Source organism: Zonotrichia leucophrys, chromosome 7 (genome assembly GCF_028769735.1).
Source record: "Zonotrichia leucophrys gambelii isolate GWCS_2022_RI chromosome 7, RI_Zleu_2.0, whole genome shotgun sequence".
NCBI lineage: Eukaryota > Metazoa > Chordata > Aves > Passeriformes > Passerellidae > Zonotrichia > Zonotrichia leucophrys.
Window position 1 is genome coordinate 5,188,568 of NC_088177.1, and position 23,281 is coordinate 5,211,848.

Genomic DNA, 23,281 nt, shown 5'->3' on the forward strand with positions numbered 1-23,281 from the left:
GTAAATATTGTACACCTAGTTTTTAGTATAAAAAGATAACGCCACCCCAGGGGCAGGCAGAGTGCCTCTGACTGTCCTGCTGGACGGACCTCAGCAGGACAGGAGAAAGAATTTTATAGATAAGATATAATAAACAACCTTGAGACTGAGAACTGAAGAGCCCTGACTCCTTCTTCGACCGCCGGGCTGGAAAAGAGATTTTCTAATGCATCTCAGGGTCACTCTGACTAGCTAAAATTCCAAGATTTAAGTAGTAGTTTTCAAGTAGCCTTTCCTTCAAGCAGTGACTTTAGGGTATTTTTTCCAGGTAACATATACTGGACAGACCACGGCTTCAACCTGATCGAGGTGGCGCGGCTGAACGGCTCCTTCCGCTACGTGGTGATCTCCCAGGGGCTGGACCAGCCACGCTCTATCGCGGTACACCCAGAGAAAGGGTAACATGTTATTCCTAACGTACACAGAGCTTTTGCCCTGCTCTCTGTAGTCATAACATGCTGTAAGTTCTCTGCAAAATGGTTTTGGTTTTCTAAGGAAATTGTTCCACCGGAAGTTAGGCGTTGCCTGGAAACATGTCTCAATCTAAAATGCCCAGCAAATCCAAGGAAGTCACGTCAGATGATGAAGGATTTCATGATGGAATCCCAGAGCAGTGCAATCCTTGGTAGTTATAAACTCCAGGATCCTGTAACATCCCAGTGCAACAACCAAGGAGAGTGGCCAGGGTAGCTGAAAGTCACATGAGATGAAGGGTGTGGATCAGAGAGTAACAGTTGGCAAAAGTGACATCTGTATTCACCCAGATGATTTTTGAGGGCAAGGACTACCCTGCAGCATTGACAGAAATAGGGAATGTACCATCCCCTTCCACCTCCAGAACTACTTCTGGAATCCCCACCCTGTAGTTGTTCCAGGGCAGCCTGGATGGGGCTCTGAGTAACCTGGCCTAGTGGAAGGTGTCCCTGGCCATGGCATGGAAGTTGTTTAGGAATACTTAAGGAGAATTAGAGGACCACAGACTACTGTTTTACGTGTCTGGTAGAACGGTCTGCCTTCTACAAAGGAAGGAAATCTTCATTTGTTTTATAATATTGTAATATTGTGATAACTGAGATGTCTCCACTCAGTTCCTCCATGAGGAGCACAGCAGCATTTTGCTAGGGAAGTACAGGGCTGCCTTTCTGTGCCAAGATTAAGGCCTTTTTGCCCTTTGCATTATTGTTAAATCTCTTCCCCTTTTCGAGGTAAAACTTTCAAAGGTGTTCTTCCCTCCCCTTGGCCTGACTTCACATTCTGCATTTGTCTGGAAGCTGGAGTTGACAGCTGTAAGAATAGAGAAGAAAATAGCAGTTATTAGAGCTCGTTGAATCTGCCAGTTATGCCAAGATGGGAAGCAGGCAGCATTCAGCTGCTTGGTGACATTATTTATTGTCACTGAGGAAAAAGTGAGGAACATGTAGCCCTACAAAAGGGTGACTTTGTCCCTCATCAGGTATATTTATTAATATAATATTTTTTGGCAGCTGTTTATGATTTTCTTTGGAGAATTTTAGATTTATTTAATCTGATAATTATGGCTTGGTTTAAGGAATATTTGGGTATAATTAATGTCTGCTTTCCTGTGGTCAACATTTAGTTCATACCTATTTAGAAAGTCTCAAATAACTCTCTGACCTCTGACCAGAAGCCTGAAAGCAATTTTAGTTGTTTAGCAGTGCTGTTAATGATCTGGTTAAAATTGCATTAAACTTATGTGGTGATTGTTAAAATTCAGCTGATTAATACTGCCTATTTTGGCATTCCTCAATATATTTTTAATTTAACTCACATTGCTGTTCTGTTTCCTAGTCCACATGAGGTTTTTTTTTCATTAGTCTAAATGGTATTGTTTATTATATCAAGAGCTATGAGAACAGATTCATTTTTCCTGGAGCCAGAAAGCTCTACAATGAGAGCCAAAGTGGGTTGTTTCAGAAGCTGAAGTTGATGAGCAAATTATAGGATTCATATTTTTTTCACACTTATCACATTATTATCCCTCATTATTTCACATATCTGTAGTCATCTAGTCAAATACAGCTGCTTAACCTCAAAATGGTGTAATGATGTCCCCAGACACAGGGGAGAACTGTTGAGTAATGCCCAGAAGATTTTGTAGTCTTTAAGGTTACTGTTCATAAAGGAAGTGCTCTCTGTAGATTTTTGGCTCCATTTTGCTCCAACAGACAGAGAAGTTTATCAAGGTACAAGTTTGACCAAGAATCTTATTCCAGATAAAACATGCAACTGTGGTAGTAAGTATACAGAAACATGAGATTAGATAAGTAAGATTCAGGTTGTTCCCATGATGCATTTGGCAGAATTTGAAAAATATTTTCTTCTCAAATAAGGTGGTAATTTCTCTACCATTTTCTACAATGTTTCCCACTACTTCATATATAAAACATTTTTTAAAAATAGGTATTTCTTGTATTATCCCAGCGTTTGATAGTGATTAGATGCAAGAGCCTCTGTTCCAGAATTTATTTTTATTTTATTAACTTGCCTTTTTTTTTTTTTCCAAGCACAAAGCTGAATTCTTTAAGGAATAGAATTGCATATGGACTCATGGAATACAGCTTGAAGAATTTCCTCATATATATAATTTGAAAACAATATCTTTACAAAGTGTACAGTAAACAAGTATTATGATACATTTACCTTCTTAAGATTATTTAGAGACATGAGCACCATATGGTATTTCTTGATATCCATTTAATGGTAATAGTTCATTTTGTTTGCAATTTTAATTGGTGATTTCTACAACATTCTAGGTATTTATTTTGGACAGAGTGGGGACAGAGCCCTTGCATAGGCAGAGCACACTTGGATGGCTCTGAGAAGGTTGTCCTTGTGAGCCTGGGGATTGCATGGCCTAACGGGATTTCCATCGATTATGAGGTTGGTTCCTCTGTCTTCCAGCATACCTTAAAACATGCAGTATTTGTTATGTTTCATTAAAGCCAGCTGGTGTTCCACCTTGATATAATCTTAATAACTCTTAATTAAATACTTGGACAAGCCTGTTGACGTTTCCTTTGAAATTAATCTTTAGGAAAATAAATTGTATTGGTGTGATGCTCGTACCGACAAGATAGAAAGAATTGACCTTGAGAGTGGAGGGAGTCGGGAGATTGTGCTGTCAGGGAGCAATGTGGATATGTTTTCAGTTGCTGTGTTCGGAGCTTACATCTACTGGTCTGACAGGTAATTTATTTTTTCATAAGTATTTTAAATCTCAAAACGTTGTCTGGGTGCCAGGTGCCTCACCTTTGTAGGATTAGCCGTTCCTTAGCAAGGTCGCAGGCGGGATCGCGGAATCCCGCGCAGTTTCCAAGGAGAGGGAGTTGTGAAAGATGGAAAGTGCCTCAGTGCCGTAGGTGAGAACAGGCTTCTCCACCTCCTGTTAAGTGAACTCTCCACTGCTCCTCAGTCATTTGTTCGGTGTGAATTAGTTGAGGATTGTTGATGAGACATCTTCAACTTTTTTGGCAGAGCACATGCAAATGGCTCTATTAGAAGAGGCCACAAGAATGAGGCCACGGATGCTGTGACCATGAGGACTGGCCTTGGGATAAACCTGAAGGAAGTGAAAGTCTTTAATAGAGCACGAGAGAAAGGTTGGCTGTTCTTAAGGATGCTATTGATTGTTTTCATATCACCTGCTACTTTTTCTGTATATTCAAGCATACCAAAAATTAAGTAATCAATGATTTTATATACCACTTTTTACCCTTGAAGTATTTTTTTTAAAACTAAATTTAATGTACTAAAGAAAACATATAGTACAAATCCTACTAAAATTCTTGGGTGTTTCAAAAAGAAAACCTAAAGCCAAAACACTTCCTATCATTCCAGGTTTGATGGTTTTTGTTTTGTTTTTCTTAAAAGACAGTTTTAGGATTGGGGACCTTGATCTATGCTTTACAGAGCAGTAATTTCAGGAGATTCAGTTTTCTATTGGAAAGCAAACCAGATTTTTTTCTTATTAAAAATTCCCATCCTCTGTGTCTCAATATTTATTTGCTGACATTACTTGGTTTGAGTCTCTTTTTTTTTTTTTCTTTTTTGTTTTTTTTGCTCCTTCTGTGGAAAGAGACCTTGTAAATAATCAGATTTCCTTGTTATTCAATTAGTTTAGCAAACTCAAGAGACAAAAGTTGTTATAGACTCTCTGTGATTTATGGTTCTGATGGTTAAACTTTATTCTTCACTACCTGACTAAGAATATTCTTGCTATTTAACCCTTTTTACTTCTAAAATTCCAGTTTTGACAAGACCTTGAAAAACATCTTTTACTGAGAAAAATTTGTTAGATGTCTACCAAAAATTATATGATTTCCTCAGAAAATTTTGTCTGGATTACCCAGTAGCAGTTTTTTCTAGAAATATACTCAAAAGAGAGTAAAAAAAATAACGTGCACACCATTATATATAAAGTTTTTAATACAAAGATATTTACAGTGTTAGAAGCACTCAAAATTTTCTTTAATTGCAGCATTATGTATCCAAAGATTCTGTGTCTTCTACTTAAATCTCTCCAAATAACTGCATTATATATGACATATTAAATAAATCTTCATTTTGAAAGGAAACATATTTACTAATTAATAAAGCACTTTAAAAGAAGTTAATTTTTTTGAGGAAGAATAATTTGTAAACATATATGCATAATAATTTTACTGTGGATTTATGCATGCAATTTCATGTTTTGTGGATAAGAAGAAATCCACACCAAAATCCATTTCCTTTAACTAGGCTAGAAATTGTTAATGTCTTCTGGCTTGGAAGGGCTTTATATTATAGAACAATGCTTCTTTATGTGTATTTTTTATTGATGGATTTATAGACTTGATCACATAAGGAACAGGAGAAATGGTTACTAAGGATAACGATCTACTGATGCTAGTTTGAAAAAAATATCTGAACGATTTTTTAATACATTTTTCAAATTTTACTAGGGTACAAATGATTAATGTCATTGGGAGGGGATGTCAGTGAGCCAGAAGGACAAAAGGGAAAAAACAGGTGAAAAATGTTTTTGGAATGTTTTCCTATCTCACACTATTATATACATATATACATATATTATTTTTTAAGTTTATTGAACTAGAAGTAGTTAAGTGTTTAAAGAAACCCAATGTAATTAAATAGTTTCCTGACTTTTGTTATTCAAACAACCCCCCAAGCAAAAAAAAAAAAAAACAACAAAACACCAAAAAAGCCGCAACACCCCAATGAGCTATGCTGATGCTTTTTTTTCAAACATCTCTTTTCCCCTTTCTGATGAATCCCCCCTGCAGTGGGACTTGCAAAGATTCCCATCCTTCAGTGCAGTTTTACAGGTGTGCAAGAATATGCCTTGACTGCCCTGGCTTCAGAACTGGCCATTTTTAAAGATGTTTACAGCTTTAAAAATTTACAGAACCATGAAAGCATTGAAGTTTTCCAAGAGATTTTAGAAGCTTGAGGATCTATTTAATGTATTGTATTTTTTTTCTTCTTGACCTCTCATCCTTCCAAACAGATATTAACTTTTCTAGCCTAATAAAACTTTTAAAGTATCTTTTAAGCAAATGGAATGTAAAAATGTCTATACCTGAATCTCTACATGTTTTACATAACTCCAGAGGACTAGCTCATGGAATTTTTCCTAGGAGAACAAAATTAAATATTTCTTCTTTAAAGAACAAGTTACCTCTCATTTGTCATGATTTTTTTCTTAAAAGGATTTTCAGCTTGAAATATATCAGTTAAAGAATTCAATCAACAGTTCTTTCAGACACTACATCTTCTCAACAATTACAGTTTTGTACCTCAAAACATTCTATTAAAATGTTTTATTCACCTTCATTATGTGGAAAATTTTCAGAAATGGGAAAATTACTATACTAAAAAAGCTGAGTTGTTAGGTGGAAAAGGCTGTCAGACACAGAAACTGAATTATCTCAAGTAGCTATAATAGTAATTCATAGATAGTCCAAAATAAAAAAGACAAATAGCTCCCAATTATTGATGATTACAGTTATTTTAAATATAACTTGTAACAATTGTAGTTACTAATTTGACAGTGATTCCTTAATGGTGTGCAATTGTCGGGGAGTAGGTTTTTGAAGTCAGGTTTTTGAATTAAATTAGAACAAAATATTGGGAAATATCTTCATTAAAAACAGGGAACTGGATTCACACAGTTTTTTACCAGTCAATACATGCATATTTAACTTGGTAGAAAATACCTTAAAGCAGTACTGGATTCTGATTGTAGCTAAATTTGACTTTCTGCCAGTAACAAATGTTGAAAAAAAAATGTAAAGCTCAAAGGACTTGAAACATTTTCTAAGTCTTCAGCTGCTTTTGGAGGAATAACCCATTTTATCTTTTTCTGTTCATAAAATATGTGCTGTTGTGAATTGAAAAGGACATTAATTGTATTTTCTCATTGACTGTATTCTTTAAAATTATCTTTCAGTGTTTTTAAAGTTGCATTATTTGCTCTTTTGGCCTTTTGTTTTTCTTGTGAACATAGCCCAAATAATTCTGAAGGGGAGAATTCCCGGAATACATAAAAAATCATTTCTATTTAAGCTAACTAAGTATATTTCTATTTATAAAAGACAGGATTTATTATGCTCTTTCCCAGGTACCAACGTGTGTGCCAAGAACAACGGCGGGTGCCACCAGCTCTGCCTTTACCGCGGCAACGCGCGGAGAGCTTGTGCCTGCGCCCACGGCTACCTGGCAGAGGATGGCATCAGCTGCCTCAGGCACGAGGGCTACCTGCTCTACTCGGGAAGGACAATACTGAAGAGCATCCACCTTTCAGATGAGACCAACCTGAATTCTCCAGTGAGGCCCTACGAAAACCCGGAGTACTTCAAAAATGTGATAGCGCTGGCCTTCGACTACAGCCTGAAGGGAAGGGGCACCAATCGCATCTTCTTCAGCGATGCCCACTATGGAAACATCCAAGTTATTAAAGACAACTGGACTGGCAGAAAAGTGCTGATTGAAAGTAAGTAAACAAAAATTTAAAAATTTCCCAAAATGCCTGTTGTATTTCAATAAACTTTGAGTGAAAAGTTGGTGATCACTTGGCTTTATAGAGTAAAAAAAGTCAATGAAATTCTAACATAATTAATTCTTACATTTTATCTTATCCCTGTAAGATATATTTAAACATTAACCACCTCAAAATCGTTTGTTTTAAAATGGGTTTATGAGGTGTGATGCGTATTACTAGAAAACAGAAGTGATAGTGGCAATGCTTAATTTATATTACTGTGATTTTAGGAGCTTTACTGTTGAAACAAAACCTCACTGTGAATTGCTTGGAAATGAAACTATTTGGTTGATCTATCTTTCTGGTTAGTGAGGGTGAAGTCTCTGGTGTAGCCATTTCCCAGTATAAAATATTAAGACCTTGGTCAGTGTATTTAGTCAATTCACCCTTCTTGAAGTGAAGCCCAAGACAGGGATTTGTGCTCCTTGATAATCAGAGGCAAATTCCAACCTACAGTACTGTTTGGTTTTAATAAAGGCTTGCTTCCCAATGTACTTATTCACTCCTCATGTTTACTATACCTTCATTCACCACAGTATGAATGTGGAGAATGAAGAATGTTTCACAGCAGAAATTTCATTAAATGTGACCTGTTTCTAGCCTTTGAAACTTGAAGCTTGGCACTATTATCAAGAAATTTCATCCAGCATTTTCACCAAAGTCTTCAGGATTAGACAAACCATATTTTACATCTGAGGTCTCAATAAAATCTCAATATCTGACAATAAATTATCAACCAAGACTGACACAAATGTTATATGAAATGTATGGAAGGTACCAGGTTTGTCATGGGAATATCTGAATTTGAATTCATAAGGAATACATCCTTAATACTAAATATCATAAATATACATGACAAAAGTGTCAATTGTAAGCACTTCTGCTCTCTTTCATTTCTGTTCTGCTTAGTTTTTTCTAAAATATGCAACAAACCATATTTATCTATAGTCACTTATCAGATGCAGATACTTAATTTGTTTGTTCTCTTGTCCTTTTTTCAGTACTGTCCGGTTTATTTGAAGGCTGCAATTTCAGTAATTGTTTTCTAAAATGTCCTATGTTCCATGTAGCATTTATTCCTTAAGATGTGGACAAACCATTCTGTGATTTTATATGATCCAAGCTTGAGCCTTTTTTCCCATTGATTTCCTACGTGTGGATAACTTAGAGGAATTTATGGCATTTGTATTGAGATATGTTGAAGATAAACTAAGCGATGTTGTCAGGATGTTCCCATTACTCCTAGAAAAGCAGCCAGGGATTCAGAGTTGAGTTTTGCTGCACGAGAGACAGAAACGTGCACTGATGATGTAGAAGCACAGTTTTAACTCTTGTTTTATAGGAGATAAAAGTATTATATGAAAAGTCACTGGGATTTTCAACATTTAAAACAGACAAAGAGGAGAAATAAATACTGGTGAAGCACTAATGCAGATAGAAATTGGTTTTTAAAAGAACAATAAAGTATTCCTCATTAGTTCATAATAGGGTGCTCTACAAGAGCTAAAGACATTCCATAAAGCATAGCTGGGAATGATAGTTTTAAGAAATTGTAAGGAAGTGTTTCTACTTGCAGCTTAACATGCCAGATTTCATTTTTCATTAGCAGAGTCAGCACTCTGAATAATTGAATGTCAGATGAAGTTTTGTGTCCTTGTAAAAGCCTTCACTGTATATTCTTGGGATGTACACATGAACTATGGCATTTTGTAGAAATGCTTCTTTGTAAGTGAGAAGGGCCATAACATACATGAATATATTTATTGCTGTCTTTCATGTGTTTTAAACTCCTTCAGTCTATGATGAGTAATTCTTTTTCAGCTGGTAATTTTTTAGCCTTCCATCCCACAGTCTGCATATGATTATTCTCTCACTGTAAACAGCAGGCAGTTCATGAAGCTGCTTGATATAGTGGAGGAATTTGTTCAACCTCCACCTCTATGGGGAAAAGCAGTGGTAACATTGGTTGACAGCAGTCATTCCATCCACTGGAAGATATAAAATTCTAAAATTTTCTTATTTCCACATTAAGAATCTGTGATCTAGAAATTATTAAATGGAATCTCACTGAGAGATTTTAGTAATAATGTTTCATTTAAGTATTGAAAAATTATGTATTTGATGTTGATTTTTGCTACTTTTCCTCAAAAACTATTAGAATGCATCTTTAGGAAGTTTTCCTTTATTAGGAAGAAATTCAAAACCCCATTGGAAATACCTAGTGTGGTTATATCAGTTCCACACTCTTTTTCTGCTTCATTAAGTTGAAGTCTACAAATTGTGAAAACCTTTACTCAGTAATTGACTTTAATAGAGAAAATAGTGTATGATACATCCAAGATCCTGTTGTCCCAGATTTTTATTCCCTGAATGTAAATCTCCTCATAAAGGATCTATTTTCAGATGGATCTCTCCCTCCCTGAAATCAGACGTGCCACTCAAATCTAATAAATCCGTGAACTTTTCTGCACACTAAAAACACTTAAGACTCATAGAGCTCTTGGTAAAACAGGTTTCCAGCTCACTAAAAACAGATTTACAACTCACGAGCAACCCATTATCTAACATGTTTTTAGCTCACTGAGAACAGATTTACTACCCAGAAACAACCCATTATCTAACATGTTTCCAGTTCACTGAAAACAGATTTACAACCCATACGCAAGCTATTATCTAACATAGTTCCGACTCACTGAATATTGATTTAGAATTCATAAACAAGCCATTATCTGACAAATTTTCACCTCACTGAACAGATTTGCAACTCATAAACAACCCATTAGCTAACACGTTTTCGGCTCAGGGAAAGTAGATTTACAACGTATAAACAACTTTATCTACCTTGTTCCGGTTCACTAAGAACAGATTCCAAACTCACCAAGATTCCTGTACCTGGTGGGGTCCTGTCTTCAGCAGGAGGAAACAATAACAACAAGAAACCAGTCCAGGATGTGCACAGTGCCATGCCCTAACACTTTCATTATTGGTGCAACGTAAGGGGTTTTTTGAGGGGATTCTTTCATGTCTCTAAACTCTCCGCCAATCAGAAGTGGCTTTCTCCTTCTTTATTTTTTTTTCTTAAGTAACTTCATCACGTTAATCTTTCTCATTCCCACTTTTTAGAAGCAAGAACCTTGTTCTTGTCTGTGATTTCCCACAAAATATCTTTTGCTTGACCTAAGCTGTTTCAAAGCTTATGTTTATACCAAGCAACCTTTTTAGAAGTTAAAGTTTCCATTTCTGGTTCATTACTGATTTTATTTATTTATTTTATTTATTATAGGGAGAAGTTTGAATTAATTATATTCACTAACCAAAGCCTGTTCCAGTGTATCCAGAAAAGCAGTGCAGTGTTCCAATGGGTTTACACAGTGGTACAACAGTAGACAGAAGACCAATGAGCAAGTTAAAAATTGCAGAAAAAAGGTGGAGGCAGGAAAAACAAAAAAATCAAATGAGAAAGAGGGAAAAGTATTAAGATGAGATACACTCAGTGAGCTGTTTATTCTCCTGCCTGTGTAAACCATGGCACTGAGACATTTTGCCAGTGTAGTGTCTTTCACAGCACAGAAAGGAAATGTTTTGTGAAAAAAATGTTCCTGTTTTGAACCTGAGGCACTCATGCCCAAGGAATGCAAAAATCTTTTCACTGCTAACGTAAAGTGTCAGATCCTGTGATTTATTTTAAGGCTTTTTACAGTCTGAATCTTTTAAAGATGTTCCAATGTGTGCTGCTATTCTTCCCAACTAAATGGGTCCAATTTAACTGTCAAAAAGGCATTTATGTTCCCATTTCTCTTACAGAGCATTACATTTTGTACATTGTGTGAGATCCCTTTAGTTTTGGAGTTTTCTTCTCCAGAAAAGAACTTTTTAATCTGTTAAAAATAAATACTTGAATATTGCCATTTTTTATTTCATAAATGAATGGGATTCATGATAACTGTGTGTGTTGGAATAGAGGTCCGGTGATTTTTCACTTTTTAAAGGAGTTAAAGTGAGAGGCTGTTGATAAGTCTAGGATATTTAAACAGTAAAACATAATATTTATTATTAAAATGCCAACATTGTAAGCGGAAAACAAAGTGTCTGGTTTGTCAATGTAATTTTTTTTGTGTATGTTGCTGCATATTAGATAACCAGACAATCACTGAGTGTTTTGGTTGGAAGGGTTTGGTTTGATGACCTTTAGATCATCTTGTTCCAAGACACTGCCAGGGCAGGGATATCTTCCACTAGATTAAGATCAGTGGGTAAAACCTGAGTTACTGTTATAGGTAGATGAAGTTTACTAATTTTATATTAATCTTTTTTAAATTTTATTTTAGAAATGTGTTGTCCTGCACTTTTCATGCTTAGTTTAGGTGTTCCTGGTGTTCAGCTTTGAAACATATTCATGATGAGAGATTGCTCATACTGATCTTTTAGTTTGGGATGTCCTGAGCATTCCCAACCTCATTACTGAGAAAAGGTGTTCCTGCCTGTTGCATTTAAAGGTGTTCCTGCCTATTGCACTTGAGATTGTTCATGAGGAATAAACAAGGTTTGTGACTTATTCAACTCTAAAGATTGCCCTTAAATTTATATTGATGTACTTATTTGCTCTTTTTTTTCCATCAGCAGATGTCAATTAGTTGCATAAAATGTAAAACTTTGTTTGGTGAATATTCAGGAAAAAGCTGCAGAAGACCATCCCTTTAATTTAATTGGGCTTTTTCTAAAGGGTAATGTGATCTAGCAAGTATTATTAGATCATGGGGCTTTACTAGGCTTTTCTGTCATTAATGCCTCAAATAGCTCTTTTTCAACAGCAGCAATAAAAGTGTATGATTATACACATTTATTAGAAAGCTTATTAGGATTGTTGTGATATTGCTCTGAAGGTGGTAAGGGTGAAGAGTTTTGGGTTTTCTAGACTGCACATGTAATGCATAAAAAGATAATGCGAGCTCCTGTAATTAGGAAAACATTTCTTCCATGATAATGGTTGAGATTTTTAATAATCTAGTAAAACACTTCCATCTTTATGTGTTAGTTTTCCATTCCAGATCTCTTTCTGCTTGTAAAACTTCTTTTATATGGATATGTTTAACTACATTGAAGTTATTCTATCATAACACTTGTTAACTAGTAATGATTCGTTGAAACATCCTTGGAGGGTTCCAGTTATAAAAAATACCATTGGCTGCCTAAATTGTTGAATTCTCTGCATTTTCTTCAGTTTTTGTAGTCCTTTGCTGCATTATTCCTGCTGACCCTAAGACAATCTCTTAATTTATTAAAGGAGTAAGTTATATCTCAGATAATGAAGCACAGAGTACTGCAGGTTTGCATCTCTCTTGTGATTTTCCTTGGTAAATAATCAAGGAACATTTGTGGAAGGACTTTATCCATTGTCTGGGAAGAAATAATTGGAGGTAGGTATAGATTTTGTCAAAAAGCTGTTGATGCTTTTGGCAGGCACCAAATGTTGTGCTAGATATGATATTTCAGTATTACACTTTCCACAAAAAATAAAGTAACTAACTAAACAAAAAACAACAAAAAGAATGAGGGATTTTTCTGCTTTTAGAATGGTCTTATATTTCTTCATATCATTCCCAACAAATGTACATTCTTTCCAATATTGTCTCAGGAAGTTTGAGTAGCAAGGTTGCATCCATGGAGATGTTTGTAGCGTCTAACTTAAGCTACTTGTTACTTTGAAGAATCCAAAGCCTTTGTTAATGCTGTCTTACTGCATTTAAAAATATTCTGTGTGGGATAGCTTATAGCATGGGTTTATTTTTTCAAAACAGAGAAAAGTGGTACAGATATTTGCTCATTTTTAGTATAATTTTAGCAGATTTTACATCTGCTCCAAAACTAAATTATATTCTCAGGCTAAATAGAATGATGTCATAATTGGTTATTGCAGTTTATAATAAACTTAGTTCTGTCTTAGAACTATTGTTTGGCGAAAGGCTTTTTGGTACTCGAGGAGCAAGGTGAGGGTGGGAATTGTGTGAAGTTCTGGTTGTGCAGTCAGTGAGAGATGTGAAAATAAACACTTTGCTTCAGGTGCTCGTGAGGCTTTGCTTTCAGCCCAGATCAAACAGTGACCACCTGTTACCTGTCACCAGAATCCTACACAAAGAGAGTGACAGAAACCACGGCCCCCTCCTGTGCCCAGCCTGCTGGAACCATCCACAGGCTGAATCCTGAAAGGGAAATTGCAGAACTGAGCCGGAGAATAAATACTGATCGTGAAAGCCGTGGCCAGTGTTCTGATAGCAAAGTGCTGTTCATGCTCAATTTTATTACTTTGATGGCTTTTCAGTGTTAAAAAATATGATGGTGTTGACAGTTGTTCTTGCTTTACATCATTGTTAAAGAAAAGGAGTTGGTTGAAGTAGGAAATTAAAGGAACAAGGTAATTGCAGTGGTGCAACTGGAAAAGTTCTGACTGTAAACTTTCTAGATGGTTTCATAACAAAACATAAGAGGTAAAAATCTAGTAAATGGAGAACTTGTGTGTGTGTGTATATATATATATATATAAAACCAAACTCAACTATTATTGGAAAATTTAAACTTTGCCCTTTAATATTTTGATTTTCTCGTTGCATTAATAAGTGAGAGTATTCTGAGTTCTTCAGTTATTGATTTGTTGCTTGTCTGTTCCCCGAGAAAGTCAGCTGAAGATCAGCATGGCAATATTTATAGGCTGCATCTCATCTGTGGGATGCAATCTATCTTCGTTAACTTCAGTAAAAGTGATAGATAGCATTTGGCAACGTAATGATGTGATCACTCTGGCATTGCCTTTGTAAATCATAGGCTGTTGCATTCTCTTGTGTAGATATTTAATCAGTTATACACCCCATTACTGATTTAATTCACAACGTCAGTGGCAGGTGAATAATGTGAGTATTTGTATATTAATATCATATTGTATTAATGTTCTTTTCATTTAAGTATGCTATTCATGTGAAAATCATAAACTGTTGCTTCATGGCTAGAATAAATTTAATCAGTGCTGTAGGCATCTAATGCCATCAGTGTTTTAATTCAATATGTCAGCGAAACAAATGGGATTCTTTTCATTTCCAGTTTCTTTATGCTTTACCAATTCAGAATATTACATGATGCTGCAGAAATATGAAGCTTAGAGTAAACAAATTGCTAATTTTCAACCCTGGGACTAAATCCCCCAACTGTAGCACCAGAGAGGATGAGTACATATTTCTGATGTATTTTCTAGTAACTGAGTATGTAATGATAAATTAAATTTAAGGAAAAAGTGCTCTAGAAGATTCTTTAAAGGGGTATGAAATAAGTAAATATAAATTATATCTATGCAAATCAGTAATGATATAACACTGCTCATCAATCTTATCTAGTGTCCTGTCTTTAGAAATATAAAGTTGCTGAAATGTTTTAAGGAACAGCCTAAAGTCAAGAGAACCTTTTCTAGGATAAATCTGTCCTTGGTCACTGTTTTATCACTGATAAAAAGATCTACAGGAATTTGGAGAGTCATCAGCAACTAAACAAAAAAACAAGAAAACAAAAACACAAACAAAAACCCCCAAAAAACCAAAAACCAAACAAATTTAATCTAGAAACATATAAATTGTTTTATCCTTTGTAAGAATTTATCTAAAAGTTGTATCACTCTCTAAATCATTGACCTTGACTTTAAAACCACCTTATTTATAGTTTTCTAAAGCTATTAAATGAGTCACTTCTATATTGGTTGTCAATTCCATAAGTAGGGAACATGATAAAACTAAATATTTATTAGCAAATAAAAGAGTGTGCCTGGTGTAAATCCTTCAGAATGAATGCTTTTGGTGGAGTTAGGAAAATGTACTTGGTGTGTGTTTGTAGCAGTTAGTTTTCTTTTTAATTCTTTTTTTTCTTGTCTTGTAGCAATTGAATTCCTCTGGTTCCTTTTTATTTTTTTTTTCTGAACAGCATATTGTTTTACTCTGAGTTTTTCTACTTCAATTATGTATGAAACAATTTGTACGGCAAAGATTTTTTTGCAAAACTGTATATTTTAGATAATTTATTAACACATTTTTCATCTGTGTGCTAAATGTTTGCTTGTCTCCATACATGGCATAACCTCCCATGTAGCTGTTGTCTAAAAATTTAGAAATTACCATTTTATAAATAGTAACTTGAAAAGAAACGTTCTTCTGTCACCATTCACAGGCCTAAACATGGAACTGCAGTATGATGTAAGAAGGGGAAACTGCTTTCTGAAACCCCTGGGAAAATTGAGTTTCCCTCTTTAGTGCAGAAATTACTCATAAAACAACAAATCTGGTATTGAAGAGCACTTTCGTCCCTGTAGTTGTGTTTGAGTTGATCACATCTTGCTGTGACAGGAAGAACATCATTTATTTTTGTCTGCTATGGAAAAGTTCTGGACTATGTTCTGTAATCAGTTTGCTCTCAAATGTATTGACAGATTCAGACAGGAAAAAAATCTAGAATTGATAGAAATTCAAGAAGTTACACCAGGAAAATGATTTTTTAATAGAATCACAGAATATCTGAGTTTGAAGGGACCCATGAGGACCTTTGAGACCAAGTTGTGATTCTACACAGGAAAACCTAGTAGTTAAATCATATATCTAAGAATATTTGTTTTAGTTTGGGGAATTGTATGTAGTTTTGAATTTGTATTCAGTGTATAAATTTAAGGGAAATCTCTGTTATGATATTTGAGAGCACTGATTATCTTTGTATTTCAGTTAGTGATTTCTAAAACCTTCACTATATTTCAATGTTTTGAGTTACTTGTAGATGAGATGAAGGTACTTGGGCTTTGTTTCATAAATTCTGTTTCATAAGTAGGCAAACTATTTTTTGCACATATTCATCTCCCTTTAAGGAATGTCATCTCATTTATTTTTTCTGTTGTTTCTTCTTGAATACAAGTCATTGTTACTTCTCCACTGGTATTTCACAAAATGTGACATCAGAAGATGGCCAAATGCATTAACAAGAAAAATATAAAAAACTGATACATCATTATTGGCCTCATAGTTTTGATTTATGTGCCTCAAAATTTTGATTCAGTGTTTGCTCTTTCACAGTGATCAACCAAAAAGCCAAAAAGTTGGGACTTTTTGTTCTGTATATATGAATTACATAGTAAAAATTACATTTTTCAACAAGTTGAATGTAAATTGTAATAGCCAACATATTATAATCCTAATGATATTTCTAGATTTTTGCCTTCTGTAGCTCATTAATAAACTACATGGACCTTCTGGTCTAAAAATATTTATTTCTAGCAAAATAATAAGTGAAGTTATCAACACACATATTTCTGTAGTAATTCACGAATAGTGGTAGAAAATAATTATTCCTATTTCTCACAGTCTGTCACTTTTATATATTGGGATTAAGTACAATTTGTCTTTTTAGGGCATTAAATATATGTTTTAGCTGCTTATTAATATCCTTTTTTTTTCTAGCTCACAGTTTTTTGTGTTGAATGAATGAGTGTGGTGTCATGGCTTATTAAAATTATATATTGATGTTGAGACCTTCAGAGCTTGTATTTTTTCAGTAATTTTCAGGTGTTTAGCAAAAGCCAATACAGTTGTTAACAACAGGGTGCTTTGATCCCTATTAGTGTAACATGTCAGTGCTACAAAATACATTGAGAGATGGCGCTAAATAATACAAGTAACTGTTGAAAAAATGCCAAGACCTGGTTTAAATGATATTTGAAGATGAGACAAAATAATTCTTGTCTGGAATAAATGTTTGTTATTTCTAATGTGTTATCTGGGGACGCTATAGTGGTAATACCAGTTTAATGCTTGTTAGAATTGATAAATATAGTAAAGTGTTATTGACAGTGGTCTTGCCCTCTGTGTTTTAATTTAAATTTATGAAAATGATAAGATTTTGGTTACAATGGAAATAAACAGAAGAAATTATAAAAATATTAACAAGCTAAAATAACTGAACCCTGTGAGTCTGCCAGGATCACCTCTGAGGACAAACAAAACCAACCCATTGGCAGGAGTTTGATTTGCCCTGTCTGTCACGGTGTCTTGCAGATGTTGGGTCAGTGGAGGGCCTGGCTTACCACAGAGCTTGGGACACCCTGTACTGGACCAGCTCCACCACGTCCTCCATCACCAGGCACAGCGTGGACCAGCGGCGCCGCGGGGCCTTCAACCGCGAGGCCGTCATCACCATGGCTGAGGACGACCATCCCCACGTGCTGGCCCTGGATGAATGCCAAAAGTAGGTGTTACATCACTCCTGCAAATCCTAATTCTTGCCTGGGGTCAAGCAACACTTCTTTCTTTCAGCCAGCCAATGTTGCTGGACCCTACGGAGGTTGGTTAGATTTCTCCGCTTAGGAGGCAAATGTTGACATGTTTTATTGTTGATATCTTTTGTTGTCTTGCTCTTATAAAGAAGTTGCAGAAGATTCAATATTTTATATGTTGTTATGCTTCAGATCAAATAATCATTGCATTTTCATGGAATGTAAAAGAAATTCAAGCTGCTTTTCTTAAGAGTGAGCTAAACACAAATTATTGAGTGGTCATTTTCTCAGATGTGTCATAGATGTCTCAGGTTTTAGCTTTTATATTTTTCAGACTCTGTGCTATTATAGTGTGTACTTGTGAGTTTCATATTAGGGGACAGTGAGCTCTCTTCACAGAGTAGGGAGACAAAACAATTCCTTCTCTAGCTGGGGTCCAAGGACAAATTATTCAAATCTCAGACCCAAGAGCATGAACAACGTGGGCTGAAGAGAAAAAAACAAGCAGGATGGGACTTCATAAGCTAAAGCTGGAATTGGAAAAATAACTCCAGTATGCAAATGGACCAAACTTCCAAAACTGAGAGACCTCATGACCAGCTGTGCATTTTGTGACCATTTTGGTTCATCTTGGGTGCAGCCCTGGCTGGGCTCTTGTGCTGCCCAAGGTGGATCCATGGAAGCCTTTTAATAAATTCCTACTTTATTCTTTAACTCCATCTAGCCTCTCTTCTAGGTCAGCCTTCGCAAGGCATCGTCATTCTTACTGCTTAAGTTTTAAAAAAAATTTCCAAAATTAATTTAAGCACTTCCAAAAAGAAGTCTGAGTTTCTTGTGTGCAACATAGAGGTCGATGTGTTAATCACAGAAATGAGAGTTGTGTAAAAGTGTGAAACAATGGAAAAAATCCTGCAAAAATGTCTAACTCAGTTCCTTCCTGCCACTCTCAAAAATACTGTGTTAGTGAGAGGATTTTTATTTTTACTTCAATGCCTTACACATTTGAGACACATTAATTTTTCTCTGTTGATTCTAGGAGAAGGGCAACCTGCTTTTTCTGCTTCTTATAACTGTCTCTGTCTTTTGGGGAAGCTGGGGAACATTTCTGCCATATTAAATTCTATTTTTAACATGTGTTAGCTGAATGTACAAAGTTGCATGAATAGTGGAGCATGTTTCCATGTGTGACCTAATGTCCTGTCAATGCAAGTAAAGAGTTTATGCTATGCTATAAAATACAATTACCAAGGTACCACCAATAAACCCCAAAGCTCTGATGGAGATTGCAATGAGAGGAGGGGCAGGTTCTGTCAGCCCATGGATTAAATTCCATCAGCAGCCTGGTCCACAACATTTTCTGTCATTGTTAACAGCAACAAGGGGCTGACTGAGCCTCCTGTAGAGCACATTAAGGTCCTTTTCTTCCCATTATCAACTCTCTGCACACCAGTCCTTGGATCTATATTAGAGCTGTAACATGGGAGAAACTGCAGATTAATTTCACTGTTAAATATTACTAATATACACATTAACTGAATTAAGTTTATATCATTACACAGCTTGTATCTCTCTCTAATGGTAAATTACTACAGAGACAAGATCAGGATTGAACAGATCTGTAAGAGAAAAGAATTGTACTCCTATGCAAATTAATGAACTACAAAACTGCTATAATTTATATATATATAATTTATTTATAGGCTGTTGCATTTTCTCATTCATTATGGATTACCACAATTATTTATAGCTGCCATTCAGAGTTGTTTATGAAGGCATTTTTTTTCTCTGTTGTTCATTTTGTAGAGAATTAAATTATAAAATGTATCTTATGGTTTTGTTTGTTATTTTGATTTTAATACAGCTTAATGTTTTGGACTAACTGGAATGAGCAGCTCCCGAGCATCATGAGATCCACCCTCTCAGGCAAAAATGCCCAGGTTATCATTAGCACTGATATTCTGACACCAAATGGACTCACCATTGATCACAGGGCAGAGAAACTTTACTTTTCAGATGGCAGCTTGGGGAAAATTGAGAGGTGTGAATACGATGGATCACAAAGATATGTAAGTAAAACAAAAATTCTGTGCATACCCATTGTATGTTTGTTTGCTTTCATTACCATCTTCAAAGTGAAACTGTTACAGAAGGATTAATAATTGCCTAATTTTCTCCTTGTATTAGTTGTATATTAGACTTTTAACTCTATTGAAATGCAAATAATGCTTTGTTTGCTCAGAATTTCTCTTGTGTAATGCTTGAGTGTTACTCAAATCTTATTTCTAATATTTTCTAACTATACGTTTTCAGATATTGAACTGCTCTCCATTAGTCTTTCATCATAATATATTTTTGTCCTTGAACACTTTTAGTTTCAGCTCAAGCAGACCTTTTACTAGGACAGTGCTGAAGGCAGCTGATCTGTGCTTGTGGTTTTGTTACATCTTTAGCACTACATTTTTTGTATTTCATGAAATCTTCATTTCAGGAACTTTGTACCCTCCAAAGTTCAGGATATAATGAATGAAGGGCATGTTCTGGCTTGTATTCAATATCCAGCTTTGCAAGAGTGTGCATCATCTCACTTTGATAACAATTAACTTTTAAAAAGTGCTTCATATGCAATATGTGAACTTTGAAATATTTTTTTTTCATCTTAAATGAAAACTACATGGCTTTTTGGAATCTTATCCAGTGGTGCCCCATGCTATTTTTAGACTTTTTTTTTTTCAGCATAAAATAGGAGAGCCAAGCTTGTAAGAGCAGAACTGAAGTACAATCAGCGTGGATAAGCATGCGCTTTTCCTTTTTGTTTTCCTTCTATAATATTGACCACAGCTCACTGATGCTTTCAGGTGCAATAACTGTATCAAAAACTTGGCAAACCAACCAAGTGGATTCTGAAGCTTTCAGTCTCTGACTATGTACTTACTAACACAAAACAGAAGTGCAAGGTAATTAGTTAAGAACAAGGTAAATAGTAGGTTGTGATTAAATAGTTTAACTTCATCTTTGCATAGGGTATAACAAAATAGGCATCACAGACATGAAGTAGGACATGATGCCACTTAGTTACAGAAACCATACTGAAATATATTTTTAATCAGGTCATTGGCTTTCACTTTGCAGCAGCAAGAAAAAAAGGATCATTGAGTTTTCTCAGCAACTGAACATTTAAACTTCCAATTTTTCTGAGTACCTTGCCTCTTTGTTTGGCTTTTTGACTATTTACCTCTTCTTCTCCATTGCAGTAGAAAAAAAAAACTCCTGGACACAATGATCTGAGTCCAGCACGCTCTTCTGAAGGGTTTTTGGGAGCTCTGGTGTGTTACACCAATACCTGTTGTGGGATAATCAGCTGATTCTGTTGGCAAATCACTGATCTGGGTTCTCACTCTTCCTGCATTGCTTAGATGGCATTGTTTATGGCAGAAGGAAAAGCCCAGCAGGCTGCTCAGCCTCTAGCAGCACTTCAGCAGAGTGGCTGATAACCCTGTAGATCATTTTTACTTCATTTTTACTGACACAAGCAATGCCAGAACCCAGCCTGTTGACTCTATTATTAACCTGGTGAAAAATAATATTTCCAGGGCAGTGGTTTTACTTTGCTCATGTGCTGTCCGGCTGGATGAGATCCCTGATTTCTGTGACATCAGTGCAAGTAATGATTGCTCTGCTCTTCTGGTGATCTCAGATTCTTTGGGGTGTTTCAGTCCTCAACCACCTGTCAAAAATTGTTTAGACAGATTAGCCTTTTCCCCAGTAGCTCTGCTTCATTGCTCTCTGGTTTCAGTTAGGTTAACAAGGGTAGAAATTGGGTAGTAGAACATGAAAGGCTAATGGCAATGTAATGAATTTCCTTCCAGATAGCAGCTTCTTCCTTCATTCTGCTCACCACAATAATCTAGTGCAATGAATAATAGAAAATCATTTAGCAATATTGAACTAACTCTTTAAAGTGGATTGTAAGGGTTTATTGATTTTTGTGTTGGGCTGATATTTTAATACCAGTATTTGGTTTCAGGAATGCTCTTTCAGGTTTGGAAGATTTTTTTGTCCCTATTGTTCCTTCTTATTACTTTAAAGATATAAAGTTTTTTGGGGATTGGGTTTTTAACATTTTTTGTTCTGTCCTGTCAAATCTTCTGGTTTTAAAAAAATGGCAATTTTTATTATTATTATTCTTTTCCATTTTCTTCTGTTTTTTTCTCCTGCCCTTACTTGGATTTAATATTATGGCTACACCTGGTTTTGGTTGCTTGGTGCCTTAAATACAACATTTTTTTAATAAACACAGAAACAGAGCCTTCAGCAAATAAAGCTAATTTCAAGTCTTAGGCTTATTTTTCTAATAAATTATGAGCTACTTTGATTTATTTTTGCTTTTCTTCTTCAGTGTGAAATATTTTGTAACATTTTATGTGTGAAAAACTAGAAGCATCATTAACTTCCTGTAAACAGTTATTTTTTTAAACATCCAGGAGGAATGTTTTGTTCTCAGTTATAATTTTGAAGACCTATAGGTGTGATTGTTAAAATCAATATGGGTTTAGAGATATTTCTGGTAATTATAACCTTCATGTAATTGCAATCTGCCAGTAATTGTAACTTTCATTTTCTAGGATGTTTGTTTTTATTCTGTTGAATTCCTGTATTAATGCAATTCAAGAAATTTCACAGTTGGTATTCCAACTTCTGTTTCATTCAATTAGATTTTATCAGATATCTTCTTCAGTATACAGCAGAAGTGCAAGCTTTAGGTTTGGCTGTGCATTTATGAAAAAAACAGAGAAAGCAGAGAAAATTTTTCATATATTACTTAAAGCTTGAAATATCTCCTGTAACTGAAGTTTGGTATAATTTAGAATTAAAACATGGAATGTACTCTTGGATATGTCTGACTTCCACTCTTGCACATGGAAGGGATGGTAGAGATGTCTTTTCATGATTCCTTAAAGTTTTAAAATTGTACTTGGGTTGTTGCAAGTTTAAGTATAAATTTAGATTTAAAAAATAGAAATAAAAAATTGTCACAACTTTCAGTGTTACTATATAAATTTTAATGAGATGTAAAGGTGGACAAAAGCTGATAGAAATGTGAAGTCTTTATTTTGGTTGCATGAATAAAATCAATGCCCTTGGATAGGGCTGTGACATAATACAGAGACTCCAGGAAATGAAATACAATGAGCATAGTGAAAAAATGTTTGGTTTTGTGGCATTGTATTTGGATCTCAGCTCTCCCAAGGCTGAACAGCACTGATCAGTTCTGTAGTGAATTTGCATTCTATTGTTCCAATCTGAGATAAATTAGGACAGTGCTCCCCAGCACAAAAAGTTGAGCAGGGCAATGCTTTAGTCTTGATTTTAACAATAAAATCTTTCCAACTGGGACAGTTTCACACTATCACAGAAAAGAATATGGGGCTGCATAATCTGCATGGCTGGATTTCATAAGGGATCTTTCAAAAACATAGATGATTTTTAATTTTTTTTCCCCCCTGAAATGTCTGAATATGAATACTGCAAATTTCTAAGAGTGTATTATGAGAAGTGTCTTACTGGAAATGTGCACAATTAGAGAAAAAATCTTTTACCATTAATTTATTCCCATTTATCTTTTAATACTTTTTATTCCGGAAAAATGTTGGGTAGAGAAAAGTTGTCCTCTTGGGATATTTATCACTGGGAAGAAATCTTTACTGGGTAAAATGATTTGCTGTCCAACCCTCTTTAAAATATGCAGAAATACATGATGTGCATAGTGAAGCGGAATTTGTTATAATTATCTGATTAATGTAAGCAATTTTGACATTCTGTCTGTATAAGTGAATTTAAACATGGACAGGAATGCTCCTGTGCACAGGACTAGAATTATTTATGTTACCACATTA

The 23,281-nt window shown here is 35.2% G+C and overlaps 1 protein-coding gene across 6 annotated transcripts in view; it reads left to right on the forward strand.

Moving 5' to 3' along the window:
- LRP1B (LDL receptor related protein 1B) overlaps positions 1–23,281 on the forward strand; it is a 638,472-nt gene that overhangs the window by 493,231 nt on the left and 121,960 nt on the right. For all 6 annotated transcript variants that reach the window (XM_064718934.1, XM_064718938.1, XM_064718939.1 and 3 more), the window contains exons 37-43: positions 308–437; positions 2,814–2,940; positions 3,095–3,246; positions 3,535–3,659; positions 6,680–7,051; positions 17,170–17,359; positions 19,249–19,453. In XM_064718934.1, the coding sequence (XP_064575004.1) occupies positions 308–437; positions 2,814–2,940; positions 3,095–3,246; positions 3,535–3,659; positions 6,680–7,051; positions 17,170–17,359; positions 19,249–19,453 (1,301 nt within the window). The remainder of the gene's footprint in view (positions 1–307; positions 438–2,813; positions 2,941–3,094; positions 3,247–3,534; positions 3,660–6,679; positions 7,052–17,169; positions 17,360–19,248; positions 19,454–23,281) is intronic.